Source organism: Bombina bombina, chromosome 6 (assembly GCF_027579735.1).
Source record: "Bombina bombina isolate aBomBom1 chromosome 6, aBomBom1.pri, whole genome shotgun sequence".
Classification (NCBI taxonomy): Eukaryota; Metazoa; Chordata; class Amphibia; order Anura; family Bombinatoridae; genus Bombina; species Bombina bombina.
In genome coordinates this window covers 991,987,162-992,005,845 of record NC_069504.1, presented here as the reverse complement: position 1 = coordinate 992,005,845, position 18,684 = coordinate 991,987,162, and the positions used below count along the sequence as shown (strand labels likewise).

At 42.0% G+C, this 18,684-nt stretch overlaps 1 protein-coding gene across 1 annotated transcript in view; it reads right to left on the bottom strand.

Moving 5' to 3' along the window:
* LOC128664034 (proton-coupled amino acid transporter 1) overlaps positions 1 to 18,684 on the bottom strand; it is a 495,713-nt gene that overhangs the window by 296,686 nt on the left and 180,343 nt on the right. Inside the window, exon 6 of the mRNA XM_053718686.1 lies at positions 1,056 to 1,140. Within this exon, the coding sequence (XP_053574661.1) occupies positions 1,056 to 1,140 (85 nt within the window). The remainder of the gene's footprint in view (positions 1 to 1,055; positions 1,141 to 18,684) is intronic.

The following is an 18,684-nucleotide window of genomic DNA, read 5'->3' as shown; positions in this document are numbered from 1 at the left end:
CTGGTCTGGTAGCGGGAGCAAGCTACATTCAGTTTAATGGTGCGATCGGGCCGGCTGTGACTAGACAGCGTGCCACAATGCGCTTAGGAAAAAAATGCGTTTAGGAAAAAAAATCATCAGCTTGTTTTATTGAGCAAAAAAAAAAAAAAAGGATATCTAATTTACTGAGCTAAAATTGCCTTGGAAATAAACATTACATTGTATAAGGCGATTCTAAAATAAATTAAATAACAATTAAAAGGGACATGAGAGTCAAAATTAAACTTTTATGTTTGAAAAAGTGTGTGCAATCTTAAGAGACTTTTACGTTTACTTCTATCATCAAATGCACTTCATTCTCTTTGTATCCTTTGTTGAAAATCATATGTAAACTTGTTCAGGAGCAGCAATGCACCACTGGGATATAGATGGTGATTGGTGGCTATGTACATATCTCTCTTGCCAATGGACCATCAGATGTGTTTATCTAGCTCCCAGTAATGCACTGCTGCTCTGGAGCTGATTATATGTGTTTAAAGGGACACTGAACCCACATTTTTTCTTTAGTGATTCAGATAGAGCAGGCAATTTTATGCAACTTTCTAATTTACTCCTATTATCAATATTTCTTTGTTCTCTTGCTATCTTTATTTGAAAAAGAATACATCTAAGCTTTTATTTTGTTTCAGTACTCTGGACAGCACTTTTTTTATTGGTGCATGAATTTATCCACCAATCAGCAAGAACAACCCAGGTTGTTCAGCAAAAATGGGCCGGCATCTAAACTTACATTCTTGCATTTCAAATAAAGATAGCAAGAGAACAAAGAAAAATTGATAATAGGAGTAAATTAGAAAGTTGCTTAAAATGTCATGCTCTATCTGAATCGGGAAATAAAAAGTTTGGGTTCAGTGTCCCTTTAACCAATTTGCAGGGGATAAAAAACTGTTATATGCAAGCAACAGGGCAACGATAAAATCCTCTTACAAAGATTATTTTCTTTGTCACAATTGTGTCCCTTTATGATAAGTACATATCAGTATAAGATAAACATTGGGGAATTTAATAATCAGTACCTGCTTTACATTGTCAGCCAGGAACACAAAGTAGACACAGCAAAAACCCAACTGTGTGAGGATCAGAAAGAATCCAACAAGACGCCTATGAAATGATCCAGAAGACAGATAAGGAGCGAGGAAAAACAAAAACAAATAACAAATTAGCAGAGGAATGTATATAAATTAAACAATGCATTCTGTATTGATGTGGTGACTCATATTTTTAACTAGAAGGCAAACATATATTATGGTACAGTATGAGCAAGATTTTAAATTAAATCTAAGTTTAGATCATCTTTAAACACACTATTGTAACTTCTAGCATGTAATAGGAAGTGTGGATACCTGGACTGCAGGCATGAGATTAATACTAAAAGTTACATAGCATGAAAAAAAAAAAATGTTTCATTAAAAAAAAAGTTGCCATCCAGTGCCACCTAGTGGCAAAAGTACAGATCTATAATTCTTCTCAAATGTATCAAAACAAATCATGTAAATCAATAGAAATAATAGCACCACCTTCTGGACCTCAATGATGGTAAACCAAACAGGCTGCAAGCAAAACTAAATAGTGTAATTATAATAAAATGCCTACCTAATATTCATTATTTATGATTTATGGCTTCTGGCAATAAGACTTGAAGTTACGTACTTTTATCATGGATATGAAAGAGCAGTTTTTACACAGGTTACAAATATGTTTGGGCTCAAAAGAATGTTAAAAGGGACACTGTACTACCCCATTATGTGTTCCAAATGGCTTGTTATACCCACAGCAGAGTATTAAATGTATGGGGAATTTTTTCTTCAAGTTTTTTTCTTTATTTGAAATAGTTGTTTTGTTTTCCATTAAAACGATCACCCATGACATGCCCATAACAATGGGCTGAGCCTGCAAGTATGTATGTTACGTACTGAAATGCTAATTAAGGCTGGGGACTGAATAAACACAAACAGCTATTTCACAAACAAAATATCTCTCGTCATACTCCCACTGGGAGATTAAACAGTGCTATTGTCTTCTATTTACATAGCTTTTCTACAGAGAACACATTTGTTACTCATATTTTCAGTGTAGGTGGGGATACAAAAGCCAAAAGTGGCTATTTCAAATAACAAATAAAAGTTAAGTGGTTGTTTACAAACAATTAAACACACTCCAGGAGGTAAAATGGCCCATTGGGAACAAATTAAAGGGGAGAAAATGTTTAGCGTACACTGTTCCTTTAAGTAAAAGCCATTTAATCTAATGCCTTAATATTGTTGTGTTTCTTTCTAATCACCATGACAATGTAGCTGCAATATGGCAATGCTGGTTTATTCAGAACAGGAACATGAGTTTTTCAAAAATGAAAAAAAATACAGTTCCAAATCCTCCATTTTTGAGGAAACAGAATAAGTTGATTACAATTGTTCCCTCAGTATTAGGCTTAGCTGAATATATAAGACTAGTCCTAAAGCCCGTTCACACGGGCCGTGTTGTGTTATATTTATTTAATCTCTCTCTCTCGATCAGCTGTGCTGCCCGGTTCTCCCCTGCGCGCGCGATCAGCTGTGCTGCCCGGTTCTCCCCTGCGCGCGCGATCAGCTGTGCTGCCCGGTTCTCCCCTGCACGCGCGATCAGCTGTGCTGCCCGGTTCTCCCCTGCGCGCGCGATCAGCTGTGCTGCCCGGTTCTCCCCTGCGCGCGCGATCAGCTGTGCTGCCCGGTTCTCCCCTGCGCGCGCGATCAGCTGTGCTGCCCGGTCCTCGCGCTGCTGTCGGGTGGGTGCGCGTGCGATCAGCTGCAAGTGTTTGTCTGAACTGCGCATGACGGCTTCAGACAAACTCTTGTCTTTTATAATATAGGATATAGGAGCATGGATTTCACTTCTTTAATTGGATAAAAAAAGTACTGTTCTGAGCATGATCACAGGTATAAACTGTGAATAAAGTTTTGTATACATGTTGTTAGAAACATAGAAGATTGGATAGTTATTTGCATGTAAACCTACAGCATTGTGACACACTTTGATCAGGCTGAATAACACCCTGCTATTTAGTAGGCATGTGCTTTCAACCTTTTGAATACAAGCAAAACACAAATACCACATTTTTTACATATTGTATATCAGGACCTTTTTTTTTCTTTGCAGAAACACAGTTTGAAGCAGATTTTTCTGTTTAGGCTGCATTGTTCTCCCTCATTATCTGGCACAATCACAGGCCCTTTTTTTAGGAATATTTATGGGTTAAGCTCAATAAGTAAGAGGTTTCTTACAATCCTTTAATGGAAATGGAAGATAAAATTATACTTCCATGATTCGGATAGAGCACATAATTAAAATCAAATGTACTGCTATTATCAGTTACCTCTCTGTCTAGGTATCCTTTGTTGAAGCATAGCTCTTTATGAAAAAATGTTTGTAACAACATTACATTTAGTGCTTAAGGCATGTGCACACTCTTGAGACTACCTCAGTATTCTCTCACTAAAAGGAGCTTAGTTTTAACAAAGGATATCAAGAGAAATAGGTAGATTTGGTTATAAAAGTAAACTGGACCTGAAAAACCTGATTGACAGTTTTGTTTTTCTATATCTCAGTTTTTATTTCTTTCCAATGTAAAAAACAAATACACAAAAAAGAAATTAAAATTGGAAAGCTTTTTAAAAACACACTATCTAAATTATTAGTTCAGACATCCATGTCCCTCTAATCTACTATATAGACTAAATTCACTAATGTGCATTAAAAGGACATTAAACACTTGGAGATGGTGATATAAAATGATAAATTGTATATAAAAAAAACTGCAATGTACTTTATTTTTTTATTTTTTCACCTTTCCGTGTAATTCCATTCTTAAATCGTGAGCTTCTCAATTCTTGTTAGAAATGAAAGTGCAGAACACTGTTATATTCTACACAGTCATCGGCTGCATACTCTAGTGACCTATTTATAACTGTCCTTAATTGGCCACAGCAAAAAAGGTAACATAAGTTACTACATGGCAGCTCCCAGTGTTTTATAGACACTAACACTGTACACTTATTTTATCAATATTTAAACAGATAATGAAACTTAAAAAAACATCTACATGTTATTCTCAGACTAATCTTATCTTTGAATGCATAATTCTATCTAGCATTTATTAGTGTTTAATGTCCCTTTAAGATTTGTCCACAGCTTCACAGAATGCCAAAGTAATTGAAGAAACCTTCCAACTCAAAAGGCCTCTTTATTCCAGCTAGCTGCTGTTTCATAGTTCTTGAGAATGACAAGATTGTTTGTTGGTTTTTTAATGTTAAGCACTAAGGAAATATAAGTAAAGAAACAAAAGGGATATTTGAGAGCAAACTACTTACAGTAGTTAATACATAAGTATGCAATAAACTTGCGGTTTAAAAAGGCCACTTAGCCATTTTTTTAAATCTGGATAGGTCCCTTTAAGACAAGTAAACATTGCAAGAAAGAGTTACAGTTTAGCTATGTATAAATCTGTTTTTTCAAAAAAGAAAAACTACATCACACCATGTCTGCACCTAGCATGTCCAATACTCACTAAACCTTTTAAATAGTCAGGTAGGTGTCCCCAACAGCTGCAAGATGCCAATGTCCAAACTGAATTCAAGGAACTTCCTTTTTCTCTATTTCAAATTAATTATCCATACACAGGTATCCCTAGGATATGCACCTCAAAGAAAACATACTCCTGAACTAAGAACAATTACCAAATAAGTAGACACAGTGGATTGTCACAAGAGCTCTGATTGAGAAACATATGTCCTACTAATTGTGGTCTTCAAAAGAGGAAAACAAAATGTATGCTTACCTGATAAATTTCTTTCTTTCCGGGCATGGACAGTCCAAGACGTCATTCCAATAACTAGTGGGATATTTACTCCAGGCAAGCAGGAGGAGGCAAAGAGCACCCCAGCAGAGCTGTTAAGTGCCACTTCCCTTACCCATAACCACCAGTCATTCGGTCGAAGGGAAATGGAAAAAGAATATAACACAAAGGTGTAGAGGTGCCTGAGGTTTAACAAAAAATACTGTCTTAATAAAGGGTAGGGTCGTGGACTTTCCATGTCCGGAAAGAAAGAAATTTATCAGGTAAGCATAATTTATGTTTTCTTTCCTAAGACATGGAGAGTCCACAACGTCATTCCAATTACTAGTGGGAACCAATACCCAAGCTAGAGGACACAGAATGAACAGGGAGGGAGAGCAAGACAGGCAGACCTAAACGGAAGGCACCACCGCTTGAAGAACCTTTCTCCCAAGAGTCCACAGCCGAAGCAGAAGTATCAAATTTGGAAAAAGTATGCAGAGAGGACTATGTTGCCGTCTTGCAAATCTGCTCCACAGAAGCATCATTTTTGAAAGCCCAAGAAGAGGAGACATCCCTAGTGGAATGAGCCATAATTCTCTCAGGAGGCTGCTGACTAGCAGTCTCATAAGCAAAACGAATCATACTTCTCAACCAGAAGTAGAAGTGGTCTTCTGATCCTTACGCTTTCCTGAGAAACAAACAAACAGGGCAGAAGACTGACTAAAATCTTTAGTAGCCGGTAGGTAAAGTTTTAGAGCACGCACAACATCCAAGTTATGCAAATGACGTCCCTTATGAGAAGAAGGATTAGGACAAAAGGAAGGCATAACAATTTCCTGATTAATGTTTTGATTTGAAACCACCTTAGGGATAAACCCCAATTTAGTAAGAAGGACCGTCTTATCTGCATGAAAAATAAGGTAAGGGGAATCTCACTGCAGAGCCGAGAGTTCAAAAACCCTGCGAGCAGAGGAAATAGAAATAAGAAACAAAACTTTCCAAGATAATAACTTAATATCTACAGAATGCATTGGCTCAAACGGAGTCTGCTGCACAACTCTAAGAACCAGGTTAAGGCTCCAAGGAAGAGCAAAAGGTTTAAACACAGGCCTGATTTTGAACAAGGCCTGACAAACAGATTGAACATCTGGCATATCCGCCAGTAGTTTGTGTAAATGAATAGTGCAGAAATCTGACCCGTCAGAGAACTGACTGACAAACCCTTCTCCAGACCGTCCTGGAGAAAAGACAAAATTCTAGGAATCCTGACTCTGCTCCAAGAGAAGCCCTTCGATTTACACCAAAAAAGGTATTTGCGCCATACCTTATGGTAAATCATGCGAGTAACCGGATTGCATTAAACATGGTATCAGCCTTCTGACCTTTCCTAGAACCAGAAAAGATAACAAATAGACTAGAAGTCTTCCTGAAATCTTTAGTAGCTTCAACATAATATTTCAAAGCTCTTGCCACATAGAAAGAATGTAAGGATCTCTCCAAACAATTCTTAAGATTAGGACACAAAGAAGGGACAACAATTTCTCTATTAATGTTGTTAGAAATCACAACCTTAGGTAGAAATTTAAATGAAGTCCCCAAAACTGCCTTATCCTGATGGAAAATCAGAAAAGGAGATCCACAAGAAAGAGCAGATAATTTAGAAACTCTTCTAGCAGAAGAGATGGCCAAAAGGAACAACACTTTCCAAGAAAATAGTTTAATGTCCAAAGAATGCATAGGCTCAAACGGAGAAGCCTGTAAAGCCTTCAAAACCAAATTAAGACTCCAAGGAGGAGAGATTGATTTAATGACAGGCTTGATACGGACCAAAGCCTGTACAAAACAGTGAATATCAGGAAGCTTAGCAATCTTTCTGTGAAATAAATCAGAAAGAGCAGAGATTTGTCCCTTCAATGAACTTGCAGACAAACCCTTATCCAAACCATCTTGAAGAAACTGTAAAATTCTAGGAATTCTAAAAGAATGCCAGGAGAATTTATGAGAAGAACACCATGAAATATAAGTCTTCCAAACTCAATAATAAATCATTCTAGAAACAGATTTACGAGCCTGTAACATATTATTAATCACTGAGTCAGAGAAACCTCTATGACTAAGCACTAGCCGTTCAATTTCCATACCTTGTATGTAATGATTTGAGATCCTGATGGAAAAACGGACCTTGAGACAGAAGGTCTGGCCTTAATGGAAGTGGCCAAGGTTGGCAACTAGACATCCGAACAAGATTCGCATACCAAAACCTGTGAGGCCATGCTGGTGCAATCAGCAACACAAATGATTGTTCCATGATGAACTTGGAAATCATTTTTAGAAGAAGAAGAAGAACCAGAGGTGGGAAGATATAAGCAGGTTGGTAACACCAAGAAAATGCTAACGCATCCACCGCTTCCGCCTCAGGATCCCTGGACCTAGACAGGTACCTGGGTAGTTGCTTGCTTAGATGGGAAGCCATCAGATATATTTCTGGAAGATCCCACATCTGAACAATCTGAGAAAACACATTTGGATGGAGCGACCACTCCCCCGGATGTAAAGTCTGACGGCTGAGATAATCCGCTTCCCAATTGTCTATACCTGGGATATGAACCGCAGAAATTAGACAGGAGCTGGATTCCGTCCAAGCAAGTATCCAAGATACTTCTTTCATAGCTTGGGGACTGTGAGTCCCACCCCGATTGACATATGCCACAGTTGTGATATTGTCTGTCTGAAAACAAATGAATGGTTCTCTCTTCAACAGAGGCCAAATCTGAAGAGCCCTGAAAAAAGCAGAGTTCTAAATTATTGATTGGTAACCTCGCCTCTTGAGATTTCCAAACCCCTTTTGCTGTCAGAGATCCCCAGACAGCTCCCAAACCTGAAAGACTTGCATATGTTGTGATCACAGTCCAGGTTGGATGAACAAAAGAGGCCCCTTGAACTATACGATGGTGATCTAACCACCAAGTCAGAGAGAGTCGAAGATCGGGATTTAAGGATATTAATTGTGATATCTTTGTATAATCCCTGCACCATTGGTTCAGCATACAAAGCTGGAGAGGTCTCATATGAAAGCGACCAAAGGGGATCACGTCCGATGCTGCAGTCATGAGACCTAAAACTTCCATGCACACAGCTACTGAAGGGAATGATTAAGACTGAAGGTTCCGACAAGCTGAAACCAATTGTAATCATCTCTTGTCTGTTAGAGACAGCGTCATGGACACTGAATCTATAAGGAAACCTAAAAAGGTGACCCTTGTCTGAGGAATGTAGCACCTTGTCTGAGGAATCAAATAACTTTTTGGTAAATTGATCCTCCAACCATGTCTTTGAAGAAACAACACTAGTTGATTCGTGTGAGATTCTGCAGCATGTAAAGACTGAGCTAGTACCAAGATATCGTCCAAATAAGGAAACACCGTAATACCCCGTTCTCTGATTACAGAGAGTAGGGCACCGAGAACCTTTGAAAAGATTCTTGGAGCTGTCGCTAGGCCAAATAGAAGAGCGACAAATTGGTAATGCATGTCTAGAAAAGAGAATCTCAGAAACTGATAGTGGTCTGGATGAATCTGAATATGAAGATATGCATCCTGTAAGTCTATTGTGGACATATAATGCCCTTGCTGAACAAAAGGCAGAATAGTCCTTATAGTCAACATTTTGAAAGTTGGCGCTCTTACATAACGATTCAAAATTTTCAGATCCAGAACTGGCCTGAAAGAATTTCCTTTCTTTGGGACAATGAATAGATTTGAATAAAACCCCAGACCCTGTTCATGAAACGGAACTGGTATGATTACCCCTGAAAGCTCCAGGTCTGAAACACACTTCAGAAAAGCCTTAGTCTTTACTGGATTTGCTGGGATGTGTGAGAGAAAAAATCTTCTCACAGGAGGTCTTACTCTGAAACCTATTTGGTACCGTTGAGAGACAATACTCTGAATCCATTGATTTTGGACAGAATCTGCCCATATGTTTTGGAAGAATCTTAATCTGCCCCCTACCAGCTGAGCTGGAATGAGGGCCGCACCTTCATGCAGACTTGGGGGCTGGCTTTGGTTTCTTAAACGGCTTGGATTTACTCCAACTTGAAGGTTTCCAATTAGAACCAGATTCTTTGGGGGAAGGATTAGGTTTCTGTTCCTTACTTTGTCGAAAGGAACGAAAATGGTTAGAAGCTTTAGATTTACCCTTAGGTCTTTTATCCTGAGGCAAAAAAACTCCCTTCCCCCCAGTGACAGTTGAAATAATTGAATCCAACTGAGAACCAAATAACTTATTACCTTGGAAAGAAAGAGATAGTAATCTAGACTTAGATACCATGTCAGCATTCCAATATTTGAGCCACAAAGCTCTTCTAGCTAAAATAGCTAAAGACATAGATTTAACATCAATTTTGAGGATATCAAAAATGGCATCACAGATAAAATGATTAGCGTGATGAAGCAAGCGAACAATGCTAAACAAATCAGGATCCATTTCCTGTTGCGCTAAACTTTCCAACCAAAAAGTTGATGCAGCTGCAACATCAGCCATAGAAATGGCAGGCCTGAGAAGATGGCCAGAATGTAAATAAGCTTTCCTTAGATAGGATTCAAGTTTCCAATCTAAAGGATCTTTAAAAGAAGTACTATCTTCCATAGGAATAGTAGTATGTTTAGCAAGAGTAGAAATAGCCCTATCAACTTTGGGGATCTTTTCCCAAAACTCCAATCTAACTGCTGGCAAAGGATACGATTTTTTAAACCTTTAAGAAGGAATAAAAGAAGTAGAAATTATTTGGTTCCAAGTATGACACATAACGCAAACTGAAATTTTTTTGGTGCTAACAACATCCGGAAATGACACATTCGGATCATTTTAGATGCAACTTTGTGCAAGGAAATTACGATTTTGTGTCATCGGACGTACCTTCGCGCCAAGAATGACGCAATAAACTTTGGCATTGCCAAACCAGTACTGAAACAGTTATCAGTAGAGGTAATGGAATATGAGAGTATATCGTCGATCTGAATAAGGGAGGTAGGAGATGAATCTCTACGACCGATAACAGAGAACCTATGAAATAGATCTCCCGCCAGGAAAACCATTGCATTCAATAGGTGATACTCTCTTCACAACCCTCTGACATTTACTATACTCTGAAAGGAATCGGGTTTCAAAATGCTGAGAAGCGCATATCAACGTAGAAATCTGAGCACAAACTTACTTCACCACCTCCATAGGAGGCAACGTTTGTAAACCTGAATTGTGGGTGTGGTGAGGGGTGTATTTATAGGCATTTTGAGGTTTGTATATCCCATACGTCACTAGCTCATGGACTCTTGCCAATAACATGAAAGAAAGCCGTCCAAAGTAGACAGTACCACCTTTAGAGTAAATGAAGGTGTTCAAGCTTAAATCTGAAGTTTACTTCTTCAGAATCAAAGGATTTATACTGTCAGAATCTGAGATTTCACCCTCAGAAGCTACCGAGGTATCCTCCTCATCAGATTTATGGGGGAGGTCCACCTTTGCAGCAGATGGAACAGACACCTTATTATCAGAAATATGCTTTGATTTTCTCTTGAGCTTCACCATCATGGGAAAAGCAGATAAAGCCGCAGACACCGCAGAAGGGACATTTGAGGAGAGAGCTGTGGCATATCCTGAACAGCATTAGTCTGAGAGGAAGGGAGTAAGTTATCCATAGATTTTAAGGTCCTATCTAAACAAGAGGAGCAAAATTGCATAGGCAAAACAATTTGGGCCTCTCAGCACAATAAACATTTATCAAAAGAATCAGAACCTTGTTCAGACTCCAAAGCAAAATTACATTGCAAAAATTGAGAAATAAAAAATAATTTGCAAAAAACAAGTACTGTCACTTTAAATTAGCACAAAAAAACGCTAAGACTATGGCCTAGATTTAGAGTTTGGCGTTAGCCGTGAAAACCAGCGTTAGAGGCTCCTAACGCTGGTTTTAGGCTACCTCCGGTATATGGAGTCACTCAAAAAAGGGTCTAACGCTCACTTTTCAGCCGCGACTTTTCCATACCGCAGATCCCCTTACGTAAATTGCGTATCCTATCTTTTGAATGGGATTTTTCTAACTCCAGTATTTAGAGTCGTGTCTGAAGTGAGCGTTAGAAATCTAACGACAAAACTCCAGCCGCAGGAAAAAAGTCAGTAGTTAAGAGCTTTCTGGGCTAACGCCGGTTTATAAAGCTCTTAACTACTGTACTCTAAAGCACACTAACACCCATAAACTACCTATGTACCCCTAAACCGAGGTCCCCCCACATCGCCGCAACTCGATTACATTTTTTTAACCCCTAATCTGCCGACCGCCAACTACGTTATCCTTATGTACCCCTAATCTGCTGCCCCTAACACCGCCGACCCCTATATTATATTTATTAACCCCTAATCTGCCCCCCACAACGTCGCCGCCAGCTACCTACAATAATTAACCCCTAATCTGCTGACCGCAAAGAGCCGCCACCTACATTATAGCTATGTACCCCTAATCTGCTGCCCCTAACACCACCGACCCCTATATTATATTTATTAACCCCTAATCTGCCCCCCTCAACGTCGCCTCCACCTGCCTACACTTATTAACCCCTAATCTGCCGAGTAGACCGCACCGCTATAATTATAAAGTTATTAACCCCTAATCCGCCTCACTAACCCTATAATAAATAGTATTAACCCCTAATCTGCCCTCCCTAACATCGCCAACACCTAACTTCAAACATTAACCCCTAATCTGCCGACTGGAGCTCACCGCTATTCTAATAAATGTATTAACCCCTAAAGCTAAGTCTAACCCTAACACTAACACCCCCTAAATTAAATATAATTTTAATCTAACGAAATTAATTAACTCTTATTAAATAAATTATTCCTATTTAAAGCTAAATACTTACCTGTAAAATAAATCCTAATATAGCTACAATATAAATTATAATTATATTATAGCTATTTTAGGATTAATATTTATTTTACAGGTAACTTTGAATTTATTTTAACCAGGTACAATAGCTATTAAATAGTTAAGAACTATTTAATAGCTAAAATAGTTAAAATAATTACAAATTTACCTGTAAAATAACCTAAGTTACAATTAAACCTAACACTACACTATCAATAAATTAATTAAATAAAATACCTACAATTAAACCTAACACTACACTATCAATAAATAAATTAAATACAATACCTACAAATAACTACAATGAAATAAACTAACTAAAGTACAAAAAATAAAAAAGAACTAAGTTACAAAAAATAAAAAAATATTTACAAACATAAGAAAAATATTACAACAATTTTAAACTAATTACACCTACTCTAAGCCCCCTAATAAAATAACAAAGCCCCCCAAAATAAAAAAATGCCCTACCCTATTCTAAATTACTAAAGTTCAAAGCTCTTTTACCTTACCAGCCCTGAACAGGGCCCTTTGCGGGGCATGCCCCAAGAAGTTCAGCTCTTTTGCCTGTAAAAAAAAAACATACAATACCCCCCCCAACATTACAACCCACCACCCACATACCCCTAATCTAACCCAAACCCCCCTTAAATAAACCTAACACTAAGCCCCTGAAGATCATCCTACCTTGTCTTCACCTCACCGGGTATCACACCGATCCGTCCTGGCTCCGATATCTTCATCCAACCCAAGTGGGGACTAGACATCCACTGAAGAAGTCCAGAAGAGGGTCCAAAGTCTTCATCCTATCCGGGAAGAAGAGTAGATCCGGACCGGCAACCATCATCTTCCAAGCGGCATCTTCTATCTTCATCCGATGAGGACCGGCTCCATCCTGAAGACCTCCACCGCGGACCCATCTTCATCCGGCGACGTCCAACTGAAGAATGACGGCTCCTTTAAGGGATGTCATCCAAGATGGCGTCCCTCGAATTCCGATTGGCTGATAGGATTCTATCAGCCAATCGGAATTAAGGTAGGAATATTCTGATTGGCTGATGGAATCAGCCAATCAGAATCAAGATCAATCCGATTGGCTGATCCAATCAGCCAATCAGATTGAGCTCGCATTCTATTGGCTGACTTAGCTTTAGGGGTTAATACATTTATTAGAATAGCGGTGAGCTCCAGTCGGCAGATTAGGGGTTAATAATTGAAGTTAGGTGTCAGCGATGTTAGGGAGGGCAGATTAGGGGTTAATACTATTTATTATAGGGTTAGTGAGGCGGATTAGGGGTTAATAACTTTATTATAGTAGCGCTCAGGTCCGCTCGGCAGATTAGGGGTTAATAAGTGTAGGCAGGTGGAGGCGACGTTGTGGGGGGCAGGTAAGGGGTTAATAAATATAATATAGGGGTCGGCGATGTTAGGGCAGCAGATTAGGGGTACATAGGGATAATGTAAGTAGCGGCGGTTTACGGAGCGGCAGATTAGGGGTTAATAATAATATGCAGGGGTCAGCGATAGCGGGGGCGGAAGATTAGGGGTTAATAAGTGTAAGGTTAGGGGTGTTTAGACTCGGGGTACATGTTAGGGTGTTAGGTGCAGACGTAGGAAGTGTTTCCGCATAGCAAACAATGGGGCTCCGTTAGGAGCTGAACGCGGCTTTTTTGCAGGTGTTATTTTCTATGGGGGAATCGTGCACGAGCACGTTTTTGAGGCTGGCCGCGTTCGTAAGCAACTCTGGTATCGAGAGTTGAAGCTGCGTTAAATATGCTCTACGCTCCTTTTTTGGAGCCTAACGCAGCCTTTATGTGGACTCTCAATACCAGAGTTATTTTTATGGTGCGGCCAGAAAAAAGCAGGCGTTAGCTTTTCGGGTCGTTACCGACAAAACTCTAAATCTAGCCGCTAATTAGGGAAAAAATACAAAATTTGCACAGACAGTCTAAGGTGCCCTACCTGAACCTGCAAAATGTATCCCCAAGCACAATAATCTTCTGTAGATTGAGCAAACAGCCACCACAGCAGAGAGCTCACTTAGGAATGACGCCGCTCTGCTCCGACTTGCAAGCAGAAGAGTGGGAGGTCACGTGAGTGGCAGTTAAAAGAACTGTGCAACAAAATAAAAGTGTGCGTTCCTGCCCTTAATAGTAAAAACGGAAAATAGCTGTTTATATAAATTGCATGTCTAGCTTACTCCCAATAAAAAGTTTTACCACAAGGCCAACAGTCCCATAAAACATAAGGGAAAGTATTAACCCCTTAGTCTCCACACATACACAAGTGCCTGTACACTGCCCCAAAGTAAATCCTATACAAAGGATTAAATATGACCCAAAATAATAGTGCAGAAATAATTATCCCAAGTGCAAGTCTCCCATACCTAGAAGACAAAAGCACTTACCTGCAAATCCAGCTGTCGGGCAGGAACAGCTCACAAGGCGTGAAAGAACACATACTCCTTACAGAGACCTGTAGAAAAAGAAAGAACAGAGTAACCAACTCTGGCTTTCGATAACAAGGGTAGCAATTATGTTAGAAAACAAAGCAAGGACAACCTCACCACTTTCTAACTGCTTAATATCCACCACTACTCTTACTCAAGAGATTGACGTAGACACAGCTAAACCCCAATCCTTGCTTGCAGGGAAAAGAACACATAAAAGGAATAAAAATCTTCAGACACCAACTTCATATCCTCCATTGACAGAGGCAAAGAGAATGAAAGGGGGTTATGGGTAAGGGAAGTTACACTTAACAGCTCTGCTGGGGTGCTATTTGCCTCCTCCTGCTGGCCAGGAGTGAATATCCCACTAGTAACTGGAATGACGTCATGGACTTTCCATGTCTTAAGAAAGAAAAACTTTATAAGGAAAATGGGATTGGGCCTTAAAAGACATAATAATGTCACATAGATATAGGATGTCACATATTAATGTTACATAGATAGGAAGACAGAGAGGGTTTTATTGTTTGTAATTTGAGCAATTAAATGAAGTAATTAAATGTAAGGCACCATTTATGGTTTGCTGCTCACTTCTGGTTTTGTACATGTATAGTATAGGAATATTAATTAGTACAAGCACCCTTCTGCTTTCAGGAGTTATACAAACAGTTTTCTTCAAAGACTTTAACATTCATGGAGACAACTCTAGGCATAAAAGAGAGAAGCTAGAGAGCCAGCTCATATAATATAGTGTTAGGAGCAGCATATGAGTCTAGTTTGCAGGCTTGTCATACTTTGGTCAAGGATGTAACTAAGACTTTTACTATTTAAATGATATTGCAGTAATGTTTAAATCTTGCACATGAGTTATTATATGTAACTAGTCCTAAAGCCCGTTCACACGGGCCATTTTTTTGCAGTACAGTGGTCCCACCCCTTGCGCTCTCTCCCTCCCCCTCTCTTTTGCTCACTCTCCCCCCTCTTTTGTGCGCTCTCCCCCTCTCTTTTGCGCTCTCTCTCGCTCCACCTCTTTTGCTCTCTCTACCCCCTCTCTTTGGCTCTCTCTATCCCCCCTCTCTTTTGCTCTCTCTCCTCACTTTTTTGCTCTTTCCCCTCTCTCCCCCCTCTCTTTTGCTCTCTCCCCACTCTCCTTTGCGCTCTCCCTCCCCCTCTCTTTTACTCTCTCTTCCCCCTCTCTTTTGCGCTCTCACTCCCCCTCTCTTTTGCGCTCTCTCTCCCCCTCTCTTTTGTGCTCTCTCTCTCCCCCCTCTCTTTTGCTCTCTCTCTCCCCCCTCTCTTTTGCGCGCTCTCTCTCCCCCTCTCATTTGCGTGCTCTCTCTTCCCCTCTCTTTTGCGCTCTCTCTCTCTCCCCCTCTCTTTTGCGCTCTCTCTCTCCCCCTCTCTTATGCGCTTTCTCTCTTCCCCCTCTCTTTTGCGCTCTCTCTTCCCATCCTTCTCTTTTGCTCTCTCTCTCCCCCATCCATCTCTTTTGCTCTGTCTATCTCCCCATCCCTCTCTTTTGCTCTTCCTTCCCTTCTCTTTTGCGCTCTCTCTAGCTCAACCTCTTTTGCTCTCTCTACACCCTCTCTTTGGCTCTCTCTATCCCCCCTCTCTTTTACTCTCTCTTCCCCCTCTCTTTTGCGCTCTCACTCCCCCTCTCCTTTGCGCTCTCTCTCCCCCTCTCTTTTGCGCTCTCTCTCTCCCCACCTCTCTTTTGCACGCTCTCTCTCCCCCTCTCTTTTGCACGCTCTCTCTTCCCCTCTCTTTTGCTCTCTCTCTCCCCCCTCTCTTTTGCGTGCTCTCTCTTCCCCTCTCTTTTGCGCTCTCTCTCCCCCTCTCTTTTGCGCTCTCTCTCTCTCCCCCTCTCTTATGCGCTTTCTCTCTTCCCCCTCTCTTTTGCGCTCTCTCTTCCCATCCTTCTCTTTTGCTCTCTCACTCCCCCATCCATCTCTTTTGCTCTGTCTATCTCCCCATCCCTCTCTTTTGCTCTTCCTTCCCTTCTCTTTTGCGCTCTCTCTAGCTCAACCTCTTTTGCTCTCTCTACACCCTCTCTTTGGCTCTCTCTATCCCCCCTCTCTTTTACTCTCTCTTCCCCCTCTCTTTTGCGCTCTCACTCCCCCTCTCTTTTGCGCTCTCTCTCCCCCTCTCTTTTGCGCTCTCTCTCTCTCCCCACCTCTCTTTTGCGCGCTCTCTCTCCCCCTCTCTTTTGCACGCTCTCTCTTCCCCTATCTTTTGCGCTCTCTCTCTCCCCCCTCTCTTTTGCGCTCTCTCTCCCCTCTCTTTTGCGCTCTCTCTCTCCCCCTCTCATTTGCGCTTTCTCTCTTCCCCCTCTCTTTTGCGCTCTCTCTTCCCATCCCTCTCTTTTGCTCTCTCTCTCCCCCATCCATCTCTTTTGCTCTTTCTTCCCCTCTCTTTTGCGCTCTCTCTCGCTCCACCTCTTTTGCTCTCTCTACCCCCTCTCTTTGGCTCTCTCTATCCCCCCTCTCTTTTGCTCTCTCTCCCCTCTCTTTTGCTCTTTCCCCTCTCTTTTTGCTCCCTCTCTCCCCCACCTCTCTTTTGCTTTCTCTCCCCCCTCTGTTTTGCACTCTCTCCCCCTCTCTTTTGCGCTCTCTCCCCCTCTCTTTTGCGCTCTCATGCCCCCTCTCTTTTGCGCTCTCTCTCTCCCCCTCTCTTATGCGCTTTCTCTCTTCCCCCTCTCTTTTGCGCTCTCTCTTCCCATCCTTCTCTTTTGCTCTCTCTCTCCCCCATCCATCTCTTTTGCTCTGTCTATCTCCCCATCCCTCTCTTTTGCTCTTCCTTCCCTTCTCTTTTGCGCTCTCTCTAGCTCAACCTCTTTTGCTCTCTCTACACCCTCTCTTTGGCTCTCTCTATCCCCCCTCTCTTTTACTCTCTCTTCCCCCTCTCTTTTGCGCTCTCACTCCCCCTCTCTTTTGCGCTCTCTCTCCCCCTCTCTTTTGCGCTCTCTCTCTCCCCACCTCTCTTTTGCGCGCTCTCTCTCCCCCTCTCTTTTGCACGCTCTCTCTTCCCCTCTCTTTTGCGCTCTCTCTCTCCCCCCTCTCTTTTGCGCTCTCTCTCTCTCCCCCTCTCTTTTGCGCTCTCTCTCTCCCCCTCTCATTTGCGCTTTCTCTCTTCCCCCTCTCTTTTGCGCTCTCTCTTCCCATCCCTCTCTTTTGCTCTCTCTCTCTCCCCCATCCATCTCTTTTGCTCTATCTCCCCCATCCCTCTCTTTTGCTCTTTCTTCCCCTCTCTTTTGCGCTCTCTCTCGCTCCACCTCTTTTGCTCTCTCTACCCCCTCTCTTTGGCTCTCTCTATCCCCCCTCTCTTTTGCTCTCTCTCCCCTCTCTTTTGCTCTTTCCCCTCTCTTTTTGCTCCCTCTCTCCCCCACCTCTCTTTTGCTTTCTCTCCCCCCTCTGTTTTGCACTCTCTCCCCCTCTCTTTTGCGCTCTCTCCCCCTCTCTTTTGCGCTCTCTCTCTCCTCCTCTCTTTTGCGCTCTCTCTCTCCCCCTCTCTTTTGCGCTCTCTCCCCCCTCTCTTTTGCGCTCTCCCCCTCTCTTTTGCGCTCTCTCTCCCCCTCTCTTTTGCGCTCTCTCTATCCCCCTCTCTTTTGCGCTCTCTCTCTCCCCCCTATCTTTACCCCTCTCTTTTACGCTCTCTCTGGCCCTCTCTTTTGTGCTCTCTCTCTCTCCCCCTCTCTTTTGCGCTCTCTCTCTCCCCCTCTCTTTTGCCCTCTCTCTCCCCCTCTCTTTTGCGCTCTCTCCCCTTCTCTTTTGCGCTCTCACGCCCCTCTCTTTTGCGCTCTCTCTCCCCCTCTCTTTTGCGCTCTCTCCCCTTCTCTTTTGCGCTCTCACGCCCCTCTCTTTTGCGCTCTCTCTCCCCCTCTCTTTTGCGCTCTCTCCCCCCTCTCTTTTGCGCTCTCTCCCCCCTCTCTTTTGCGTTCTCATTCTCTCCCCCTCTCTTTTGCGCTCTCTCTCCCCCCTCTCTTTTGCGCTCTCTCTCTCCCCCATCTCTTTTGTGCTCTCTCCCCATCTCTTTTGAACACTCCCCCCCTCTCTTTTGCACTCTTTCCCCCTCTCTTTTGCGCTCTCTCTCTCTCCCCCTCTCTTTTGCACTCTCTCCCACCTCTCTTTTACTCTCTCTCCATCCCTCTTTTGCTCTCTCTTTCCCCCTCTTATTTTCTCTCTCCCCCTCTCTTTTGCTCTCTCTCTCTTCCCTCTATTTTGCTCATTCCCATCTCTTTTGCTCTTTCCCCTCTATTTTGCTCTCTCCCCCTTCTCTTGCTCTTTCCCATCAATTTTTTTCTCTCCCCCTCTCTTTCTATCTCTCTCCCCTTCTCTTTCTATCTCGCTCCCCTCTATCCCTCTCGAGCGCGCTATCGCGCCTGGCCACGCCCTGTCACGCCCCCGCCATGCCCGGCTACACCCACTTTCGCCCGCACCGGCTTTTCAGGTAGGGACTCTAAGGCCA